This window comes from Caretta caretta, chromosome 2, assembly GCF_965140235.1.
Source record: "Caretta caretta isolate rCarCar2 chromosome 2, rCarCar1.hap1, whole genome shotgun sequence".
In the NCBI taxonomy this organism is placed as follows: Eukaryota; Metazoa; Chordata; order Testudines; family Cheloniidae; genus Caretta; species Caretta caretta.
The window spans coordinates 234,582,180-234,607,179 of NC_134207.1; the positions used below are offsets into that span (position 1 = coordinate 234,582,180).

A 25,000-nucleotide genomic window follows, 5' to 3' on the forward strand; every position below is an offset into this window, starting at 1 on the left:
AAATTACAAGCCTACATCAATGAATTTATATTGTATGCTTCAGGTCAGTCTAAGCCTAGTGGAATGCACAGTGGATGAAAGTCCTAGCAGAACTCTGACCTTCACAACTGCCCTTGACATTCATAGCCTTCTTCCTGCTGTTCAGCCGGCTGGTCAGATAGAGATTAAGAAGTAAGTTCAAGAGCCAAGTGTGGCTGAGTGCCCACAGCTTTTCATTAATACTAGTTCTGGACATCCTTGCTGTTAGTCACAGCCAATACAAAGTGCTTTAGCAGGTGGTTCTTTATTGCCCAAACAAAACTATGAAAAGATGAGAGGCGCCATTAAATCAGATGATAAACAGCAATAAAGAATCCTGTTTATGTCAATTCATCTTTCTGCTATAAAAGGTACTACTATTTCTAATCTATTTGGATGTACAAAAAAGTCAGAAGCCAGATTTTCCACACAAATTCTGTTCTAATGCCATAGATTTTTAGCTTTCCATAAGGGCTTTCTAACACTGACAATATACTAGCGGTAACTTGAAAGTAAGGACTGAACTTATTAATTGTTCTTATAACCTGAATGGTGTGTATGTGTGTTTATATATATACACACATACTCTCAATTACAGAATAAGACAAAATGATTTTTTTAAAAAAAATGTTGTAAAGTAACTGTACTGAAAACAGTGTTGATAACTTGAAAAATAAATTCATTTTTGTGGACTTCTACACAAACATATCATTCATATTTTTCCCAGAAAGTGTATGTTAATACATATGTATAAGCACAGAAACCTATTCTATATACAGTGTCCATTTTACCTCCTCCTCTTAAGGCAACTAAATTAAAACTAACAATATATTTCATCATTTACAAACATAAATATTTACATAACACTTTTCTCAGATTTTAGTAATTTTGTAGACTACAAAATAACAGTGTTATATTTTATGAACTCCAGCAACTCTGTTAACCAACATAAGAAGTCTCAACTTCCATATAAACAAATATTCTTTTATTATGAGTAAAAAAGTAAATAGACATATTCAAAAAAGTTTAGAATAATTAAAAAGCACAAAATAAGCTGATAGAAAGTCCAAGAATAACTTACCACATTTTTGGACCATACTAGATTTGCATTTTGGTTTTAACATTTAATTCATACTCTATTTAAATGTCAACTTGACCTAACATCACATGAAAATTTTACCTAATTTATTATTTTCTTTTTCACTGCGTTTCAGAGATTCTTCAAGATGTGAAATCCTATCAAGTAGTTTAGAAACCTCTCCTCTGAAATCCTCATTTTCTTTTTTGAGTATTTTTTTTTCATTGTCATCATCGCTGCCAAAAATAATCTGAAAGATTGAGAACCCTTGTATTTCTAAGTAAAGAATCAAGGATTTAAATATGCTGCACAAATATAATAATTATACAACACAGCTATCATATACTTTTCTGAATTCTATTACACAGTTATAATCTGAACACAAAAAAGTCAAGAGACTAAATAGGATCTTGCTGGAAGAAAGACTGCAGTACATTATATACAAAGCCATAACACATGGGGACATTTTATTGACAGGAATAATGCATATCATACTGTTTGTGTGCCCTCATCATTCAGGTCAATTTATTATGGAGGCTGTGTCCAGGAAGGCAGCTGGGGCCTATCCACCCACACTTCCCTCTGTGTTTATGAAGTGCCGTTGGTAACTAGGCAGGCAGGAGAGATTGCGGACAGGCAACACCAGGGGGTTGCAAAGTGCATGGCTAAGGAGGGGGGCTTGTTGCCTTTGTGCCATTTCTCAGTGACAGTGCTGCCAGTGTCATGAGGAGCACATCACATGTCAAAGTGGTGAAGTTTGCAGGCTGGGAGCCGCATGGAGTCCATCAGGCCTTCTGATACCAACACAGTTGGTTTTCTACTTGGTGTCGGAGCCACCCAGAGGCAATTCATATTCTGAACATTAACATGGCTTTGCATGCCTGTCACACATAGACCGTGCAGGGGTTTAATGCTATTGAAGACTATGGTTTAAATCTCTATGCAAACAGTGATTACCTTGTAAGAAGGTTCCAGGATAACATACAACAAAAGACTTTAAAGTTATAGTTTTAGTAAAGCAAACTCATTTACATTTTTATTATGCGTGTCCTTTGTTTAAATCTTGCCACATCCATTATGGAAAAGACTTCTTATGCAACTGAAGCTTATTGGGACAGCTACTCTTTTTTTCTTGTCTGTTTCAAAGCTATTGAAAACATTTGAATATATTGTCTTATGGCTGTCCAGATTTTACTGCCACATATTTCTTTTAAAATTACAGAAAAGCTTTCGGAAGCTGGAACAAAACTTTAGAGTAATACCAGGCTATCAGACTGAATTCTGAAAGCCTTAAAAATATTAAAAACAAAGAACAGGTTATTAATTACTTTGCTTACTAAATAAAATTTAAGATATTTGTTTCACATGGCAAAAATAAGCATGTGAAAGTAGGGCCTCCTTTTCCAGGTTACTTAATGATAAAAAGTAAGAATCTGGTACCTAGAACTTGGGAAGTAAAATTCTGAGTTTTTAAGAAAACATGTAAACCTGAACTCAGAAGCAAAATATATTTATGGCAAACTTTCTCTCCTGCACAACTATTTCGAATGTTTTTCTCAAAAAACAAAACAAAACAAAATAACCACCTCTCAGTCCCTTGTGCTCACTCAAACTTTTGGGAATAAACCTTCAAAGTGTTACATAGAGTTCTGGCCACAGGACTCTCAATGATTTTACTGGGCATCAGGTGGATAAAATTCCATAGTGTTTCAAAAATTCAACCTCAAAATTAGTTTGTAGCTCCCCTTTTTTGCTAACTAAGAAGTAGCAATTTCCAGAAAGGTCAAATATTAGTTAATGAAATTATGTTAAGTTTTTATGTTAAGATTTTCAAACTAACAAAACAGCTTTTTAGTTATTCTTATTAGTTAGTTACTAGACTAGGATTAATTTTTACAAGAACTCTTTCCAGAAACTTGGAAATCCTATAGGAAGTCTCTAACAAGCTGCAGAGGGGTTGTTAATAAAACAGCCAATAAAATATTTGAGTGATTATTTATCATTATCCTCTAACATTGTTCAACTCTAAACCATTACAGAACAAACTTACAAATTCAAAAGACCTTTTAAATAACTGTTTCAGAACTTAATAGGCTTAGGCATGAGTTCCTTTGCCCAGGCAGAATTTGAGCATCAACAGCTGAAAGCATGAGGATCACCATCATCATAAATGAAACTAGAAATGTTTGACTTAGTCATGTGAATCAAACTGTAAAATTTTTAAGCGATGTTTTAAAATCAAAATATAGTCTTTTTATCTCTTACTGTTTTAATGCATCAATTCAGGAAAACATAGCAGGCTTATTTTATTCACAGATCAATTTATGGTTTGTGCTTTGCAGGGATAACCTTTAGCTCTAGCTCCACCATCTGTTATAAACAAGAACTGCAAATAATTAACTATTCAGTCTCATGCTGCAATGAGGACACTCATTAGCAAAATGAACAAAGGGACAGTTTTCTGTAGCTACAGTCATCTGTTACACTTTGAGTGGCAGGTTTTGTGGTAGTGTTCTCTCTACCATCTGTCCACAGCAGTAGTTTTGGCTTGCTTAAACCAAAGGGACTTGGACTCAAGGACGTAAGCAAAAAAGGGCTAGAAAGTGGTTGGCAATCATAAGGTTTTAAACTCTCTCACTTTATATATAAAATTACTGATTTGTTACTTTCAATCTACAATTTACCCATTAATAATTTTTAAATATCAAAACTGTTTTTTATTTAGTTTTAATTAATGCAAAAATACACAGTTGCTAAAGGTATGAACTTTTATTAAATTTCCAATAGAAAACTAGGTAAATATGAATACATTATTTTGAAATATGATGAATTTAGGGCCAGATTCTACCTTACTTCATGCTGAATAGTACCTTAGACATAAGAACGGCCATACTAGGTCAGACCAAAGGTCCATCAACCCAGTATCCCATTTTCCAACAACAGCCAACGCCAGATGTGTCAGAGGATATGAACAGAACAGGGCAACTTATTAGTGATACATCCCATCATCTACTCCCAGCTTCTGACAAATAGAGACTTAGCACAGTGAGAGAATGGGGTTGCATCCCTGACCATCTTGGCTAATAGCCATTGACGGACCTAGCATCGTTGAACTTATCTAATTATTTTTTGAACCCAGTTACACTTTTGGACTTCACAACATGCCCTGGCAATGAGGTCCACAGGATGACTTTCTCTACATCATTCATGATTTTATAGACCTCTATCATATCCTCCCTTAGTCTTCTCTTTCCAAGATGAAAAGTCCCAGTCTTTTAAATCTCCCCTCACACAGATGCTGTTTCATACTCTTAATCATTGTTGTTGCCCTGCTCTGTATTTTTTTTCCCATTTCTAATATATCTTATTTTAAATGGAGTGACAAGAACTACACACTGCATTCAAGGCATGGGTATACAATGGATTTATATAGTGGCATTATGATATTTACTGTCTTATTATCTATTCCTTTCCTAATGGCTACTAACATTCTGTTAGCTTTTCTGACTGCCGCTGCACATTGAGCATATGTTTTCAGAGAACTAGCCACAATGATTCCGAGATGTCTTTCTTCAGTGGTGACAACTAAATTATACCTCCTCGTTTTGTATGTATAGTTGGAATGTTTTCCAATGTGCATTACTTTGCATTTAGCAACAATGAATTTCATCTGCCATTTTGTTGCCCAGTCACCCAGTTTTATGAGATCCCTTTGTAACTCTTCACAGTCTGTTTTGGAGTTAACTATCTCGGGTAATTTTGTGTCAACTGCAAATGTTGACACCTCACTGTTTACCCCTTTTTCCAGATCATTTATGAATATGTTGAACAGCCTGGTCACAGTACAGATCCCTGAGGTACACCACTATTTACCATTCTCCATTCTGAAAACGGACCATTTATTTTTACCCTTTGTTTCTTGTCTTTTCAGCAGTTATTGATCCAGGAGAGGACCTTCCCTCTTATCCCATGATTGCTTACTTTGCGTAAGAGTCTTTGATGAGGGACCTTGTCAAAGGCTTTCTGAAAGTCCAAGTATATTATATCCACTGCATCACCCTTGTCCACATTTATCTCCTCAAAGAATTTTAGTTGATTGGTGAGACATGATTTCCCTTTACAAAAGACATGTTGACTCAAAACATCATGTTCATCTATGTGTCTACAGTAAAGAACAGAATTATCAGTTTCAACCAATTTGCCTGGTACTGAAGTTAGTCCTACTGACCCCTAATTTTCAAGATCACCTGTGGAGCCTATTTAAAAAAATCGGTGTCACCAGATTAGCTATCCTCCAGTCATCTGGTACAGAAGTTGATTTAAGTGATAGGTTACATACCACAGTTAGTATTTTTGCAGTTTCATATTTGAGTTTCTCCAGAACACTTGGATGAATACCATCTGGTTCTGGTGACTTATTACTGTTTAATAAATCAATTTGTTTCAAAAAATCTAGTCTGAGTAGTCCCACTGATTTCAGCAATTGTAAGTGTGGAAGAATATAGTCTTTTATATATCCAGGTGCAGGAATCTGTATTTCTCATACTTATGTATCAGGGTGTATTCTAATATACCCTTGAAAAATAAGCAAACAGCACTTTTAGGATTAGTTATAATTATTTTTGTAAACATATCAGAGTTAAAGTTATGTATAATATCAGTAAACCAATTACAGTATAAAATACTAAAGTATTTGTACATAATTTGGTTAAAAGAGTCAAACAGAAGATTTCTCAATTCTTTTGTTGCTATTGTGTGTTTGTCCTGAAAAAAAAATCATTCTTAGATTTTGTCATCCAGATTATTATGCACCTTTTCCTTTTTAAGATATATTTTAAGCACTTGTGTCTGCATTACTTATACCACAAGATGGGGCAATTGTACAATGTATTGTCCAGCCTCTGTGTAGGGACTGCACTAGATAACTGATCAAGGTCCCTTCCAGTCCTACATTTCTATGAAAAGCAAACTTTCATTTACTATACTTTAGTTAGTAGCTATTACAAGAGAAAGATACACTTTTCCATTTATTTGTAAAATAGTTATTCAACCTTATGATGTTCCAGTGGTTTATTTACCATTTCAGCTTTTTTACAGTGAATACATTTACATATTTCATAGATTCATAAAGTTTAAAGCCAGAAAGGATCATCGGATCATCTAGTTTTAGTTTAACCTCCTATATATTGCAGGACATTAAATTTCAGTTACTCCTTTTATTGAACCCAATAACTTATGTTTAACGAAAGCATATCTTCCAGAAAGGAATACAATCTTGATTTGAAGACGTCAGTGTGTGAGAATGCATTACTTTCCTTGATGGTTACTTTTACTATAAAAATGTGTGCCTTAGTTCCAACTGGAATTTGTCTGGTTTCAGTTTCCTGCCACGATTCTTGTTATCCCTCTCTCTGCTAGAGTAAAGAGCCCTTTACTACCTGGCTCTTTGATAAACTAAACACAGTGAGCTCTTTAAAGACATGTCGGCACTACAGCTAAAAACTCGCAGCTGGTCAGTGCCAGCTGACCCAGGCTCGTGGGGCTTAGGCTAAGGGGCCGTTTAATTGCGGTGTACACACTCAGGCTCAGGCTGCAGCCTGAATTCTAGGCCCCTGCAAGGTGGAAGGGTCCCAGAGCTCATCTACATTGCAATTAAACAGCCCCTTAGCCAAAGCCACATGGCATGGGCCAGCCATGGGTGTCTAATTGCAGTGTAGATATACCCTAAGACTATCACTGTAAAGGCATTTACTTCAGCCCTCAGATAATTTTGTGGCTCTTTTCTACACCTCTCCAATTTTTCCAATATCACTTTTAAAATGTGGACACTGGAATGCAGTATACTAGTATTTGTCTCACCAGTACCTTACCCAGAGGCAAAATCATCTCCCTACTCCTACTCACCTGTTTACATTCAAGGATCACATTAGCTCATTTTGCCACAGTTTTGCACTGGGAGCTCACATTGAATTGCTTTCCAGTATGACCCCTTAATTCTCTTCAGAGTCACTGCTTTCCAGGATACGGTCCTCCATTCTGTAGGTATGGCATTTCTTATTCCTAGATGTATAACTTCTTTTTTGTCTGTATTAAAATACTTTTGTTTGAATGTGCCCAGCTTACCAAGTGATCCAAATCACTCTGTATGACCTATCTGTCCTCATTATTTATCACTCTGCCAATCTTTGTGCCATCTATACATTTTATCAGAAGTAATTTTAGATGTACTTCCAGACCATGATGAAAATGTTGAATTGTGTCAGGCTTAGTACCAAACCCCAGTAGAAACACCATGATTTAATGTTGATTTTCCATTGATGACTGATTTTTGAGATTTGTCTGTTCATCAGTTTTTAATCCATTTAACGTGTGCTTTTTTGATATTGTATATGGCCAATTTTATAATCAGAATGTCATGCTGTACATAGTCAAACAAAAGTCTATTACATCTATCTACTCAGTTACTTTTAACAACCAAACTTGTAATCTCCTCAAAGAATAAAATCAGGTTTGCTTGACAAGACCTATTTTCCATAAAACCATGTTGACAGGCACTCATCATATTCCTATCTTTTAATTATTTATTAATTGAATCCCATCTCTACTTTTCCATTATTTTGCCCAGGGCTGATGTCACGCTAACCTGCCTGTAGTTAGCTGGGTGACTGGGTCATCCCACTTGCCCCTTTTGAATATTGGCACAATATTAGCACTTTTCCAGTCTTCTAGGATTTCCCCAGTATTCCAAAATTTATTAGAAATTAACATCAATGGGCTAGAGACCTCCTCAGCCAGCTCTTTTGGGACTTCTGAGTACCAGTTACTTGGGCCTACTGATTTAGACACATCTAACCCTAGCAGATGTTGTTTAAGATCTAACTTGGTTAATATTGGACTGGAAAGAACTTTATCACCCTTTTCTGATACAAGCACATCATCCTGCAGAACAGAAATACTGATTGATTACTTTTGCCTTTTCTGCATCGTTATTAACAGTTTTATCATTTACACCTAGTAACAGGCCAGCTGTCCCACTGCTAGTATTTCTTTTGTTGGAACTATACTTAAAAATACCTTCCTTATTGTCCTTAGCCCTGGTAACCATGGATTTTTCTCTGGTATCTTTCGTTTCCCTTTTCAATTTTCTAGACTTCAAAACATCTAATGTACATTAATAGATATCTATCTATTCTTTTTCCATTTTTTTTTATTTCTAATTGATGCCTTCACCTCACCACTGAACCAGGATCAGCTTTTAGCTATAGTTGTCCTCTTTCTTGGCTGATGAACTGTGGTTTTTTGGCCATCTCATATATTCCTCTTAAAGAACTCTAATTTTCATTTACCCTTTTCTATTTAAATTTTTCCTCCCAGTCAATTTCACTCATGTTTCCTCAGCTTTGGGAAATTAGCCCTTTTGATGCATTAAATATATATAAAACTGGTTGGGACGGTTCTTTGTTTGCCTATATTGAATGCAATCAGGTCATGATTACTGGTCTCATCTTGTAGCTTATCCTGTTCTCTAGTGAGATTTGGTGGTCTGTAACGGACCTCCACCAGTACCTCCTCCTGGGCTTTGTCCGCACATTGATCCATATGCATTCAAGATTCTGTGGTTCTAAGTTATCAATAATTCTAAAACAAACAAGGGGTCTTTAATGGAGTGTTCTCCCCTACCACCATTTTTAACCACTCTATCCTTCTTAAATATAAACCAGTGGTTTTAACATTCCAGTCATGCAATTCATCCCACCAGATTTCAGTAATGCCAATTATATCAAATTTCTTTGCATCAATGAGAATTTTCCAATACCTTTTGCTTGATACTCAGATTCCATTGATACAGAAGCAGTTGAAAAATGTCTTCTCTTAAAATCCTTTGCCACTTCAGTTCAATTTGTTTGTGACACAATGTGTTTGAGTTTGTACCACACTGGCCTTCTTAGCATTCTTCCTTTGCACTGCTAGTTAATGTCATCCTGGATGCCCCAGCTAGTCTCCAAATGAGATTATTAGCCCCCCATTATAGTACAGGCCATCCTGGCTTGCCCCCTGGCTGTCAGGCACGGCACCGCAGGTGAGCCCTGCCTTGATTTCCCCTCACTTGGGATATAAACATGACAAAGCAGGCATTCAGGTACTGAAGAGCACCCTCTTTAAAAAATAAATGAGACTGAAATCTGAAAAATCTGAAAAGGTACAACACTAAACATAAGCAAACCTCCACCCCAGCATCTTAGCTGGGAGACAGGGTCATTATGAGGCTCTCTTTTCCCACCTCAGTCCACTGCTGACCTCTGTCCAGGCCCTTTACCTGCAGGGCTCTCTTGACTCAAGTGTCTGCCCCCTGGAGTCAAGTCCCGTGCCTCTACCTGGGTAGAGTCCTTCCCCAGAGTCAGGGGTCCACAGAGAACTGTCAGCTACAGCTCTTCCCCGGGACAGCACACAGTTCCTGGCAGGCTGTTTGGAGTATCTCCACTGTTTGGAGAATCCTTTTGCTGAGCCTTTCCCCAAGCCTTCCTAAATGCCTGCCTTCTGCAGATCTCCATTTAGGAACTTCTTATCTCTCCGAGCACCACCTAGGCTCCCTGCTCTGGTGGTCCCACAAGGGAGTTCCCTGTCTCCAAGAATGCTCCCTCTAGGCTCCTTGCTTTGGGGAACTCCCCCGAGAACTCCTCTCCTAAGGAGCTTCCTGTCTCTTTGGGAATGCCTTTTCTAACTAGTCTTGGATAACCTTTGCATTAGGGTCCTGGTGCTTGTTTACTACTTAACCATTAAGCAGACAGTTGGGCAGTCAATTACCCCTAGGCAGTCACAGACAGACTGGGCCCTCACTTCTCTTAAAGGTCCAATCACACCGTAACACCCCCTATCTGTGAGAGACAGGCCATCCTGCTCATATAGCTCCCTCTTCCACTGGAAAGTGGTCCACTGTTCCACAAAATGAAAACCATCAGCTTCACACTAGTTGTGCAGCCCATTGTTCACTTCCAATACTTTCTGGCTTTTGCCTTCTGTCGTTGCTTGTGTGACTGGACCTCTGAAAAGATCATTTGGCCTTTTCTCTTCTTTAGCTCTCCTCCAAGATTTCTGAAGTCTTCTGTAATTTGCATAGTACCATATGATGCTGTATCACTGGTTCCAACATGTACCACCACCAGTGAAAACTTGCGGGTACATCTCATATTTTTGCTCTAGGGAGACATCACACTGTCCTATTATCCTTATGCCCTTTGCTGAATTATCTGTCCACTCTTCTTAATATGGAGTCACTTATGACTAAGGCTCAGATTTTATTAGGGATATTTTTAGTAAAAATCATGGACAGGTCACGGGCAGTGAACAAATATTCATGGAAGCCTGTGACCTGTTTGTGATCTTTACTAAAAATATCCCTGACAAAATGGGGAGGGAGGAGGGTCCAGCACCCATAGCAGCTGTGGGTGTTGGGGTCCCCTTGTCCTCCCCCCAGTAGCTGGGAGCTGTGGAGGGTCCACACTGCGGCTGAGCAGTGGTGGGGTCCCCTTGCCACTAGCTGGGGCTAAGCAGGGGGGCCCCCAGCCGGGCAGCTGGGGGGGGCGGAGGGGAAGTCCTGCCAATGCTGGGCTGCTGCGGGAGGATCCCCGCGCCACCTGCTGCAACTGGGCAGCTGCAGGGGCCCCCACCACCCACAGGGACTGGAAGCTCTGGGATCCCCTCACTGCCTGCAGCAGCTGGAGCTGTGGGGTGCCCCCCCGCCGCCCTCAGTGACTGGGAGCTGTGGGGTCCCCCTGCTGCAAAGGGGCTAGGAGGTACTGGGGGCCCGCCACCAGCAGCAGCTGAGAGCTGCGTGGCCTACTAGCTGACAGCTCTAGCCTGGGGCATAAAATGTCACAGAGGTCAGGTAATGCCTGGGAGGGGCAAGAAGGGTCACATGCCCCTTCCCAGACACCTGCAGGGGCATTCAGCAGGGAACCACAGTGGTGAAAGGAGCAGAATGTGAGGCCGCTGCTCCCAGGAGCCAGCGCCCCATGCAGACAGCTCTTCTAGCGCGGCTGTACTGGTACCATCCCCAGTCCCGTCCTCCAGAGGGGCTGTACAGACCTCACCCCAGACAGGAGGTGCAGCTGCGTGGAAGGGCTAGGGGCAGTATAGCTGCACCAGAGGAGCTGCTGGCATGCGGCCACCTAGCGGCCCCATATTCTGCTCCTTTTGTCGCTGCGGTTCCCGGCACAGCAGGAGGACAGAGTCCCCTCCAGGTAACGTGGGATGGGGAGAGCGCAGAGCTCCCGGGCTGGGGGCAGGGTGTGGAGGAATCACGTGGGGGCTTACATGGGGAGGTCACATGTCCCCCTTTAGCTGGTGCCCTCCTTTGTGTCTCTCCCATGAGTCACCCATTCCTATTATGGCTGAAGAACCTCTCTTGGTAGCAGCCTCCTTCAGAATGCAAAGACACCCACCAGGTATGTCCCCTGCAGCTTTCTGTTTCATTTTTCCAGAGACAGGTCCCTTGGTCCCTGACTCACTGGGTATCTCAAACCAATTCAATACTTCTACCCAAGTTGAATGCTTCCCGTTTCTCTTTCCCCTATTTGTGACAAATCACCCATCTGCTTCTTCATCTTCTACTCTCTCTAGTTCCCTTATCAATGAGCCTTCCCTTTGTGGTGTCTGTGGCATCAATTTCAGAATCTGGCTGTTCAAGAAATCTTTATTTTCTAAGATGCTATGCAGTGCTGAAATGTCCACTTCCAGACCATGTTATTTTCTCCTCCTGCACTTCATGCACCAGAAACTTCTTCAGTCTTTAAGCAGAAAGGGAGACATCGTACATCCAAAGCAGGTCATAACTTTTGTTCCCCTGTCGTCCATTCCACTACCTGGTATAGAGCTGGACCTGGGAACCCACTCCCTCCTGCAAACTCCTCTGTTTGATACTCTTGTTTGCCTCCTGAGGAATTCAGTTGGCAACTGACATATACTAAATCCTGCTGCTTCACTCCACTCCCTCAGTGACAGAGAAGGATTAATCACTCAGAGACTACAAAGAAAACATAAACAGGCCTCTCCCATCTGGGCTGTTCGGGGCCCAAAACCCCAGCCACAGGTAATAGTAATGGGGGATTTGATCATTAGAAATATATATAGCTGGGTCTGTGATGACTGGGAGAACAGCATGGTGAATTGCCTGCCAGGTGTGAAAGTTGGAGCTCTCTCAAGAGATCTAGACAGGCTTATGTGCAGTGCTGTGAGGAGCCAGTGGTCGCAGTGCATGTAGATACCAGTGACATAGGGAAAGGTAGGAGAGAGGTCCTGGAGGCCAAATTTAGACTGCTAGGAAGACACTGAAGTCCAGGACCTCCATGGGAACGTTCTCTGAAAAGCTTCCAGTTCCACACAGGGCCAGTTAGACAGGCAAAACTGGAGGGTCTCAATATGTGGATGAGGCAAGGTTGTAGGGAGGAGGGATTTAGGTTTTTTAGGAACTAGGGAACCTTTTGGGAAATGGGGAGCCTATAAAGGAAAGATGGGCTCCACCTAAACCAAAACAGGACCAGATTGCTGGCATGTAAAATTAAAAAGGTTGAGGAGGAGTTTTTAGACTAAAGGCTGGGGGGAAGCCGAGAGGTGCGGAGAACATTCAGTTCAGACAAACATCCTGTAGGGAAGAAGCTATTAACAAGGATTCTCTATATTCCAGTGGTTCCCAAACTTTCACAACCTGTGAACCCCTTTCACTAAAATGTCAAGTCTTGCAAACCCCCTCCTAAAAATGAATAGTTCCAGGGATTTTCTCCTTTACCTGAATATATATTATAAAAGCAGTGATCTTGGAAATATAAAATTTGTTTAGGACATGCTTATTACACACTATTTATTATTAATTATTATTTATCATTACAGTACATTATGAAAACGTCAACACTCTTTGTAGCTTGTATCACTTTGAATAAGCCTGTTATAAGACAAGGCTCCTATGTTTCATCAAGGAGTATCAGATGTGAAACAGCATGAAGGTATTTAAGAAGCCAACTCAAAGAGTTTCTCCTACACAGGCATTCAGGTCTTGAGCAGTCCAGGCAAACAATGTACATTACAACAAAGCTTAAACTTTGTTTAAATTATTTATTTATTATTAATAATTAAAAAACAATACTAGCTGCCTATTTAATTTTAAAAACAGCAAAAAATATCCATCTCCCTTTCCATTTCTTATAAGGAGTCTTGAAGTTTAAATCTCCTCAGTGTGATAGATATGCTTGCTTTGATCTGCTTAGCTCTTGGAAGTCCTGGGGCTCCGGGCTGCTGGCCCTGTGCTGCCCGGAGTCCCTAGGGACAGCTCTGTCCGCCATTAGGGAATTTTTTCCAGAGAACCCCCTGTAACATTTCGCGAACCCCCAGGGATTCATGAACCCCAGTTTGGGAACCACTGCTATATCCTAATAAGGAGGTAAGGATGGAAGTTGATAAAGTAGAGGTAGGAACTGATGAAAAACAGTGAAATGAAAAGAAAAAAAAAGAATCCAATTCAATTACATCACAAAATGGTAGACATCTGAAAAGAGACAAATTTTATAAGTGCTTAGATACAAATGCTAGAAGTCTAAATACTAAGATGAGTGAACTTCAGTGCCTAGTATTAAATGAGGATATTGATATGATAGGCATTACAGAAACTTGGCGGAATGATGATAATCAATGGAACATGGTAATAACAAGGGTAGAAAATATATAGGAATGACAGAGTAGATCATGTTAGTGGAGTAGTGGCACTACATAAGAGCAAAAGCATAGAGTCAAATACAGTAAAAATCTTACATTAATCAAACTGTACCACAGAATCTCTATGCATAGAAATGCCATCCTTGAATAATAAGAATATAGAAGTAGGGCTATACTACAGACCACCTGACCAGGATGGTGACTGTGGAATGCTCAGGGAGATTAAAAAACCTATAAAAATAGAAAACTCAATAATAATGGGGGATTTCAACTATCCCTATATTGACTGGGTACATGTCACCTCTGGAAGGGATGCAGAGATGAAATTTCTAGACACCATAAATGACTAGTTCTTGGAGCAGCCAGTTCTGGATCAAGGGGTGACACAATTCTTGATTTAGTCCTAAGTGGAGCACAGGAGCTGGTCCAAGATGTAAAAATAACTGCACCACTCGGTGGGGGACGCATCAAAGAAGCCGACCACAGTGGAATTTAACTTCAGAAAGTGGAACTAAACAAAAATGAAGAAGCTAGTTAAAGGGAAATTAAAAGGTACAATCACAAAAGTGAAATGCCTACAAGCTACATGGAAACTTTTAAAAAACACCATAATAGAGACCCAAATTAAAAAAAATACAGTAAAGTGATCAAAAAAGCGTCACTATGGTTAAACACAAAGTAAAAGAAGCTGTTAGAAGCAAAAGAGCATCCTTTATAAATTGGAAGTCAAATCCTACTGAGAAAAATAGAAAGGAGCATAAACTCTGGCAAGTTAAGTGTAAAAGTATAATCAGGCAGACCAAAAAAGAATTTGAAGACCAATTAGCCAAACATTCAAAAACTAACAGCAAAAAATGTTTACGTACATCAGAAGCAGTAAGCCTGCAAACAATCTGTGGGGCCACTGGACGATCGAGGTACTAACGGAGCACTCAAGGAAGACAAAATCACTGAAGAGAAGCTAGATGAGTTTTTTGCATCAGTCTTCACTGCAGAGGATGGAGTGAGGTTCCCACACCTGAGACATTCTATTTAGATGACAAATCTGAGGAACTGTCCCAGATTGAGGTGTCAATAGAGGTGGTTTGGGAACAAATTGGTAAACTAAACAGTAATAAGTCACCAGGACATGATGGTATTCACCCAAGAGTTCTGAAGGAACTCAATTATGAAACTGCAGAACTACTAATTGTGGTATGTAATGTATCATTTAAATCAGCTTCTTTACCAGATGATTGGAGGATAGCTAATGTGACACCAATTTTTAAAAAAGGCAATTAGAGGCCAGTAAACCTAACTTTAGTAGCAAACAGACTGATTGAAACTATAGTAAGAACAAAATTATCAGACACATAGATGAACATGTCTTGTTGGGAAGAGTTAACACATCTTTTGTAAAGAGAAATCATGCCCCAATCTATCAGAATTCTTTGGGGAGGTCAGTAAATGTGGACAAGGGTGATCCAGTGAATACAGTGTACTTGGACGTTCAGAAAGCCTTTGATGAGGTCCCTCACCAGAGGCTCTTTAGCTAAGTAAACTGTCATAGTATAAGTAACTGCTGAAAAGACAAGAAACAACTGGTAGAAATAAATGGCCAGTCTTCATAATGGAGAGAAGTAAATAGTGGTGTCCCCCAGGGTTCTGTACTGGTACCAGTAGTCGCAAAAAGAAAAGGAGTACTTGTGGCACCTTAGAGACTAACAAATTTATTTGAGCATAAGCTTTCGTGAGCTACAGCTCACTTCATTGGATGCATTCAATAGTGTCTGATATATTCATAAATGATCTGGAAAAAGCGGTAAAGAGTGAGATGGCAAAATTTGCAGATGATACAAAATTACTCAAGATAGTTAAATCCAAAACAGACTGCAAAGAGTTACAAAAGGATCTCACAAAACTGGGTGAGTGGGCAACAAAATGGCAGATGAAATTCAATGATGATAAATGCAAAATAATGCACATTGGAAAACATAATCCTAACTATACATACAAAACGAGGGGGCCTAAATTAGCTGTTACCACTCAAGAAAGACATACTGGAGTTCTTGTAGATAGTTCTCTGAAAATATCTGCCCAATCTGCAGCAGTAGTCAAAAAAGCTAACAATGTTTGAAACTATTAGGAAAGGGATAGATAAGACAGTAAATATCATAATCCCATTATATAAATCCCTGGTACACTCACACCTTGAATACTGTGTGTAGTTCTCGTTGCCCCATTTCCAGGATAGGCAGTCAAGGTATTCCCTGAGAATGGCTCACTGAGAAGAGTTCATAAACATGCAAAGATCTGTATACAGTCAAATTATAACTCAACAGTTGTGCACAAATGAAAATTACATTTTGAGGATTTGTTCCCAAGGTGGTTCTAATTGCAAAAGTTTAAAAAATCAACATAACTTAAGTAACTACTTCACACTAGATTAACATTATTCTTGGTTACAACCCTAATGTTACTCTCATATAGGATGTGTGTGTAAAAACTATTTTGGGGATACGATGTACATGCCAGTGTGTCTGTGAATTATGAAGCTTCACAGTTTGTAGGTAGCACTTTTGTTTGAATGTCTGATTCTATATGACTATTCCTAGGTGCATCTAAGTCAGTGGTTTTCAAACTTTTTTTTTCTGGCGACCCAGTTGAAGAAAATTGTTGATGCCCGCAACCCAACGGAGCTGGGGATGAGGGGTTTGAGGTGTGGGAGAGGCTCAGGGCTGGGGCAGAGGGTTGGGGTGCAGGGGAGAGGGCTGCAGGGTGGGGCTGGGAATGAATGGGTTCAGGGTGTGGGAGGGGGCAGGGGGTGTAGACTCTGGGGTGGGGCTGGGCATGAGGAGTTTGGGGTGCACGAGGGGGCTCCGGTTTTCGGTGAGGCTCAGCCAGGAGACTGGGGCACTGGCTTACCTTGGGTGGCTCCTGGTCAGCGTCGCAGCAGGGGTGCTAACGCAGTCTTCCAGCCTGTCCTGGCACCGTGAACGGCGCTGAGCTCCAGAAGCAGCCAGCAGCTGGTCCACCTCCAAGGGGGAGGCATGCAAGCAGCTTTCGCCCGCAGGCACACCCCCCCCCAGCTCCGATTGGCCAGTTCCCAGCCAATAGGAGCACAGAGCCGGTGCTCGGGGCAGGGGCAGTGCTTGGAGCCCTGTGGCCCCCGCGCCTAGGATGCAGACCTGCTGCTGGCTGCCTCTGGAGCACAGTGCGGTGTCAGAACAGGTAGGAACTAGCCTGCCTTAGCCAGGCAGCACCGCCGATGGGACTTTCAACGGCCTGGTCGGCAGTGCTGACCAGAGCCGCCATGACTCAGTGCCTTACATTTTGTGATCCAGTACTGGGTCATGACCTGCAGTTTGAAAACCACTGATCTAGGTTTCCCAGAGCCTTGAAGCATACGTCTACACCGTGATAGGAGACACGTGGCACAAATGTCTACACTGCAATTTTATAGCCCTGCAGCTTAGCCTGACCTGAGTCAGCTGACCTGAACTCTGAGCCTCTGTGCCACAGGGTTTTTATTGCAGTGTATACATACCCAAAGAAGTGCATTTAGGAAATGGGACCAGTGGATAAAGTGTGTGGATGCTAAGTGTGGGTGATATATAAATAACATTGCCTTTCTTTCCCTTGCTAGTGCAAGCTGTTCCTCAGTACCTCCTTAGTGCAGCTTATTCTCTACTGCCGACCATATTTTGTAGGTCAAATTTTTAAAATTCTCACATTCCAAACCTGTAAATAATGTGACCTGATCTGCAAGGCTACTACTCTTTCCCCCTTCAAGTCCCTTTTCAAGGCCCACTTCTGCCACAATTCCTGTATGAAATCATCCATCACTGACGGCTAGACAGGAACTTGGGGAAAGTTGATACTGATTTACATATTTGCGTAAAAACAGCACATTGTATACCTGTTAAAAAGCATATACAAATTATATCCAATTGTCTCCCTACTTCCCCTTGTATGTTGCCCGTCTTCTTAAATTGTAAGATCTTTGGAACAGGAACCTTTGCTTTTCCCTAGACCTAGCACAGTGGAGTCCTGATTCTGACTAAGTGTTATTGTAATTGAAAATATGAAACAACAACTTCCACTAATGTACACCCATGGGGTCACTTCCAATAGTCTATTACACCACAGTGTTTGTTTTTCCGAGAAAGTTCATTTTTCAGGGCGTGCCTGTGCACCAATAAGTCTGGAGCAGTGGTCTTTTCTTTTGTAGAATAATGAAGTTTACTCAGTCTTATTTCTTAAATTTCTGATCACTTGATGAGAAACTTAACGTTTAATCATCATTGAGGCAACGACTTCTTTCTTTAAATACTTAATTCATATGAGGCAAGACTCTCTCTTTTGGTAGGTTATTCTCCTTGATGCAGCTTTTATCAGTTTTAAATTAAATCTGGAAAAATCAGGTTAGGGGTATTTTTATTTCCTCCAGCAGTTTCAGTGGCTTGTTCTGACCAGAGACCTCCTTTCAGAAATTATTATTATTATAGGTTTTATATTGCAAATGCACTCAGGGGCCTCACTGATCTAGGGACTGCACAAAAACCAGACAAATATACTGTTTCTTCCCTGAAAATGATTTTCCAGTGAACTAATTTATGGCAGAATGTAATGTTAAGCTATAGGAGAAGCCCAGGTTCTTTGAGGTGTGCTGAACCAAACTTGCAGGCAGAGAGAGATACACAAGTGGCAGTAGGAAAATGAGAAAGATGGTCCCAGAGGGACCTTTTTCAGCCAAATTGAGATAAGAAATATCATAGGAAGAGAGGGACAGCTGAGTAGGAACAAGGGGGAAAAAGGTCAAGCGGATAGAGATTTTATTTAGAGTAGTATTTCTTCCCCCTACTAAGAACCCAGAAGCACCCAGCTGGCTGGTCATCCCCAGTCCAGTTGGAAGCTGTATATTGATGCCAGAACTCTGGCACCTCCCCAAACCCTTCCCTTGTTGTTATGTTGATGCCAAATGTTTGGTCAGTCCTTTTTGGGGCATAGAGAAGCTCACAGAAACACTCCTGAATCCACCCACTAGCCTTATTTACTCAGTTCATTTCTTTGAGGCACTGATATCTGTCTGTGGCAACCAGGAAAGAGCATAAAAGATCAGACATCCCAATAAAATGCATAACTTGCACTTATTTCAGTACATGAAATTTCATATATACACTCACTGGTGAAGGTTCACAGTTGGTTATATTAATAAAACTTGGATATAAAATAATGAACTACACCTAACCAGTATGTGACTAACACCTAACTTCTTTTCTTCAAAAATGGCATTTTTCCTCACAGTGGATTAATTACACAGCATATATGAAGTTTTGAGGTGGTGTTGTGTTCTCCCTTTTCACTGGGCTGTGGTTGAGTATGGTTAATTTGCTAAGGAAATGGACAAGGTTGTACCTCTGGGTGCTGACATGTACGTACATGGCTGTACGCTGTATTTCCAGTTTGTGAACATCATGATTGTTCTTTAGCAGCCGTAACTAGTTTTCACAAAGCATTTTTAGTTTGAAAAGGCTTACACCTGAAAAAGCCCACCAGTGCCTACTGATGGTTATACCCAAAAAATGATTACACCGTTTAAACTTTACTGCAGGAATTAATAAAAACAATTAAAAAGGAAGTGTCTCAAGTGATTTTAGTAGCTGAAGTACTGATGAGTTGATTTTACTGATCTCCATAATCTTAAAGAAAAAACCCAAAGAGACATGCTAAGTATTTATCTGAGTTGGGATTATTTAACAAGTCATAGATACACATAGACAATTTAAACTAAGTAAGAGTGGGTACTAACAGAATATAGCTGGAATTTCCTTACCTGAGGAGTTCATATTTGGAATAAACAGCTAAAAGTAATAATAAGAGCAACTACTGTTAGACAAAAACAACAAGGAGTCCGGTGGCACCTTAAAGACTAACAGATTTATTAGTCTTTATTTATTTATTTATTTATTATTAATCTTTAAGGCGCCACTGGACTCCTTGTTGTTTTTGTGGATACAGATTAATGCGACTACCCCCTGATACTGTTAGACAAGAATTTGAAGGGGGAAAATAGTATGGGGTATAATTGCCAGCGCTGGGCCCGAACCTCAGCAGCTGTAGCTTCAGTGTAGTTGGCGTTACATCAATTTACACCAGCTAAGAATGTGGCCCCCTAAGTGCAAGAAAAGTCCTGAACCGGTTTTCTAGCTAGTTTCCTATACCCTTATAATGAGATTAGAAAATGCTACTACAGTAAGAAAACATGTTCAAAGAATAAATTCATGATTTAAAAAAAAAACAAAAAAAACCTACCGTTTGTGTATCTTCATGTTCTGGATAGTCTTGTAATTCTGCTTCTAATTTTTGAATTTTAGATTCTTTCTCCTGGAGCGTCTTAATCAAAACCTGCCAATTCACTGCTAATGAGGAATCTGCGTCTTCCTGTATGCAATAATTTTTCTGTTACAAAAGAAGATCCCCAGTGAGATATGCTAGTTATATAAATCACACAGCACCTTTTCTTAAAGTTACAGAATTCCAGGATACTTTTCTTGTAACTTAACAACACTATTATTAAACATTAAATTCTGTAATCCTGTTGAATGTGATTACCTTTTCATTAGAATAACATTTAACTGCATGTCAAGTACAGAAACGAAATGGTATTTACAGAATAATCACACAAGAAAATGCATATAAAGTAAAACATACAGAAAAAGAATAGAAAAGATGGATGGGACACTGGCAGATCAGGTGCAAACTCATGCCAAGGCCAATGGGCCTCACTGGACACTGACAAATGCATAGCTGGAAACCAGTCTGGTTTGCCTGTGTGTTAGCATTGTTAAAATAGATATTAGAGTTATAAGAATGTGTTTAGACTTTATGGAATGCTTGTAGGATGCTGCATGTATTAATCATACTTATAATATTTGTATGCCATGTTACAAGGTAGTGTTTAAGTGTTTGCTCTGTAACTGTAAAAATGTTTAAGACTATAAGCCCTGACAGTCAAGGAAGAAATATTTCACGCATGGTAATGCTAGTTTACCAAAAGAGGTGGTATCTCCTCCCCAACAAAAGAAGGCCTATAGACACCAGACAAGCTGTTGTGGGACAGCAGTGGATAAAAGACTCAGTTGATTGCTTTCCCCACACCTCTGAAGAGGGTACATGCATAAGCCCTTGTCCCATCATAGCCTGATTGCTGGGGGAAAGTAATAAAAATCCCTGTTAAAGAAAAATTATTATCCTTATGCTGCTTGAATTCTGAGAGGCGATGATTTCTAAGCATAAGCAAAGGGTCCCCAGTGGTTTAGCATGGGTTAGCCCTAAAGGACATATAAAGCTTGCATATTAAAGCAGCTATCATCATATTTTGGAACATAAGACAGTATCGTGTCTTTAACTTTGTAAATAACATTTCTTCTTCCTAGTTAATAAATCTTGAATTAGTGTTATAGGGTTGGCTACAAGCATTGTCTTTGGTTTGTGATCTGAGGTACAATTGACCTGGGGTATGTGAATAGTCCTCTGGGACTGGGAATAACATGAATATTGTTGTGATTTTTGGCAAAGGGGATCATATATCACAAAGGTAGGTTTGCCTAGGAGGCAAGACAGAACAGAGTACCCAAGGGGACTATTATTCCATATTAAGACTGTTATAGTTCTTTAAGAGTTCACGCTTATTAATTGGTTGGTGAAATCTAATTATAGAACATACAAGAAGTTTGGGGTTTATGCCCTGTTCCTTGACAGTCTGTCCTGAGGCTGGCACTCATGCTCATGAGCCACTCCAGACAGTTTGACAATGGACACAATGAATATACCTTATATATTTTTAATATATCTCTAACATGAAAAATTTACAGTTAATGTGACATTCAGTTTAATTTTGCACTGTCACAATATCATAAGACTGGAAGGGAGCTTGACAGCTGATTTAGTCCAGTCCCCTGCACTCATGGCAGGACTAAGTACTCTCTAGACCAATGGTTTTCAAACTGCGGGTCACGACCCAAATGTAAGGCACTGGGTCACAGCGGCTCTGGTCAGCACCACCAACCAGGCCATTAAAAGTCCCATTGGCAGTGCTGCCCAGCTAAGGTAGGTTAGTCCCTACCTGTTCTGACATTGCGCTGTGCCCTGGAAGCGGCCAGCAGCAGGTCCGGCTCCTAGGTGGGGGAGCATGGGGTTCCACACACTGCCCCCACCCTGAGCACCAGCTCTGCACTCCCATACCGGCCAATGAGAGTCGGAGGCGGGGTGCAGTGCCTGTGGCCGAACACTGCACAGAGCCGTTGTGTGCCTCCGCCTAGGAGCCAGACCTGCTGCTGGCCACTTCCAGGGCACAGTGCAGTCCACGGTGTCAGGACAGGTGTTAGGATATAGATATTCAGGCCTGTCTGTAAAGGCCTATACTCTAAGAATTTAGGTGTATTCTTATCACTTAGCTAGTTATAGAGGTATAAAAGAAAGAATCAAAATCACTGTCTGCCAGTGTAAGGTCCTTCTCTTACTGTGACAGTGTGAGGCCCTGTTCTTAGGCTAAGATCTTTGGCTAAGCAGCAGAGGCAGCCATAAGCTGGGAAGCGACTGGTCACATCCTCACATTCCAACCTAGTCCCATTGAAATAAGGTGCTACTGGGCTGTTAGGAATACAATCCTGTCCTGATAATGCCTATCGCCTCCAGAGAAAGGGAAGTGCCTAGAAGATGTAAAAGGAAACTTAGTTTGATAGCATCCTGTCTGGCAAGAACTCACTTATCAATAGCTGGGATGTGAAATCCTCATTTCTGTGTTTGTTCTATCACTGTAGTCCCCATTTCCCTATTGTTTGTCTGTATAATCTCTGTCTGGTTCTGTGATTGTTTCTGTCTGCTGTATAATTAATTTTGCTGGGTGTAAACAAATTAAGGTGGTGGGATATAATTGGTTACATAATAATGTTACAATATGTTAGGATTGGTTAGTTAAATTTCAGAAAAATGATTGATTAAGGTATAGCTAAGCAGAACTTAAGTTTTACTATATAGTCTGCAGTCAATCAGGAAGTGAGTGGGTGAGTGGATGGGTGGGGGAAATGGGAACAGGGAATGGGGGTGGGGAAATTGGAATCATGTTTGGCTAAGGGCAGGATTGGGAACAGGGACACAGGTGTAAGGCTCTGTGGGGTCAGAGCTGGGAAGGGAGACACTAAGGAAGGAAACTGGAATCATGCTTGCTGGAAGTTCACCCCAATAAACATCAAATTGTTTGCACCTTTGGACTTAGGGTATTGTTGCTCTCTGTTCATGTGAGAAGGACCAGGGAAGTAAGTGGGTGAAGGAATAAGCCCCTTAACAACAGGCAGGAAGCCTGCCTTAGCACCCCTGCTGCGCTACTTACTGGGAGCCACCTGATGTAAGCCTGTGCCCCAACCCCGCCCCCCAATCCTCTGCCCCAGCCCTGAGCCCCCCAAACCCAGAGCGCCCTCCTGCACCCAAAACCCCTCATCCTCAGCCCCACCCCAGAGCCTGCACCTCCAGCCCAGAGCCCTGACCCCCTCCTGCACTCAAACCCCTTGCCCCAACCCAGAGCCCCCTCCCACACCCTGAACCCCTCATTCCCAGGCCCATCCCACAGCCCTCACCCCAACCCTCTGCCCCAGCCCTGAGCCCATCCCACACCCCAAACCCCTCTGCCCCAGCTCTGCTGGGTCGTGGGCATCAACAATTTTCTTCAGCTGGGTCGCCAGAAAAAAAGTTTGAAAACCACTGATCTAGAGCACCCCTGACAGGTGTTTGTCTAACCTACTTTTAAAAATCTCCAATGATGGAGACTCCACAACCTTTCTAGGCAACTTGTTCCACTGCTTAACTACCCTGACAGTTAGGAACTTTTTCCTAATGTCCAATTTAAACCCCTTTGCTGCAATTTAAGCCCATTGCTTCTTGTCCTGTCCTCAGAGGTTAAGGAGAACAATTTTTCTTCCTCTTCCCCTTAACAACCTTTTATGTACTTGAAAACTGTTATGTCCCCTCTCAGTCTTTTCTTTTCCAGACTAAACGTATCCAATCTTTTCAAACTTCCCTCACAGGGCATGTTTTCTGGACCTTTAATCATTTTTGTTACTCACTGCATTAACAAGCCTCTAACTGCCAGAAAGCCCTGAGAGGAAGACGGGGTGGATCACTCCAACTGCCCTATTCCATACTCACTGCCCCTACTGTTTGGATACTGGCTACTGTCCAAGACAGGATAGAGGGATAGATGGACCATTGGTCTGACCCAGTATTGCAGTGCTTATGTTCTTAATTTTTCACATTGAATTTAAGAGGAGGAAAGGGCAAAAAAAGAATCTCAACTAATATGCTTTAATCTGTTCTATAAACTTAAAGCGGAATTTAACAACAACAACAAAATAATAATATTTATTATTAAGGCTGCGTGTTTGTCACGGAATCCGTGACTTCCAGGACCTCTGTGACTTCTGCAGCAGCACGGGGTTGGGGTGCAGGGTGGGGCAGCACTTACCTGGGGAGCTTCCTGGCTCCCACTGACATGTCCCTGCAGCTCCTAGGTGGAGGGGCCGGGGGCTCCACACGCTGCCTGCACCTGCTGCCCCTGCAGCTCCCATTAGTTCCTGGCCAATGGGAGCTTCAGAGCTGGCGCTTGCGGCAGGAGCAGTGCGTGGATCCCCCCGGCTGTCCCTCCCACTAGGAACTACAGGTACACATGGAGCCAGGTAGGTAGCCTGCCAGCTATGCCACACACTCCCCTGGGAGTCCCAGGCTGCCCGCCACCACACGTCCCCTCCACAGCACCAGCGGGGGTCCCGGGCTCAGCGCCACTGTCTCCCACCCCCTGCCTAGCACCAGTGGGGGTCCTGGTCTGAGCGTTGCTGCCCCCCCCCAACACGGGTCCTGGGCCAAGCACTACCGTCCCTCTCCCCCAGCACCAGCAGGGGTCCCGGGACAAGCGCCACCACCTGCCCCCAGCAACAGCGGGGGTCCCAGGCCGAGCGCTGCCACTCACCTCTCCCCCAGCAGCAGCAGGGGTCCTGGGCCACCCCCCAGCACCCAGGCCACCCCCGGACCATCCCCCCCAGAGCACCCACAGCCCCTCCAGCCCAAGTTTTAGTTAGGTGTATATAGTAAAAGTCATGGACAAGTCACGGGCCGTGAATTTTTGTTTACTGCCCGTGACCTGTCCATGACTTTTATTAAAAATAC

At 41.6% G+C, this 25,000-nt stretch overlaps 1 protein-coding gene across 12 annotated transcripts in view; it reads right to left on the minus strand.

The window, feature by feature from the left end:
• C2H10orf67 (chromosome 2 C10orf67 homolog) overlaps nt 1-25,000 on the minus strand; it is a 136,621-nt gene that overhangs the window by 85,429 nt on the left and 26,192 nt on the right. For all 12 annotated transcript variants that reach the window (XR_007354932.2, XR_007354933.2, XR_012667259.1 and 9 more), the window contains 2 exons: nt 20,096-20,242; nt 1,199-1,346 (listed from right to left, as the gene is read on the minus strand). Coding sequence is in view for 9 of the 12 variants with exons in the window: in XM_048837892.2 (XP_048693849.1) it covers nt 1,199-1,346; nt 20,096-20,242 (295 nt within the window). In the remaining 3 variants the exon portion in view is untranslated. The remainder of the gene's footprint in view (nt 1-1,198; nt 1,347-20,095; nt 20,243-25,000) is intronic.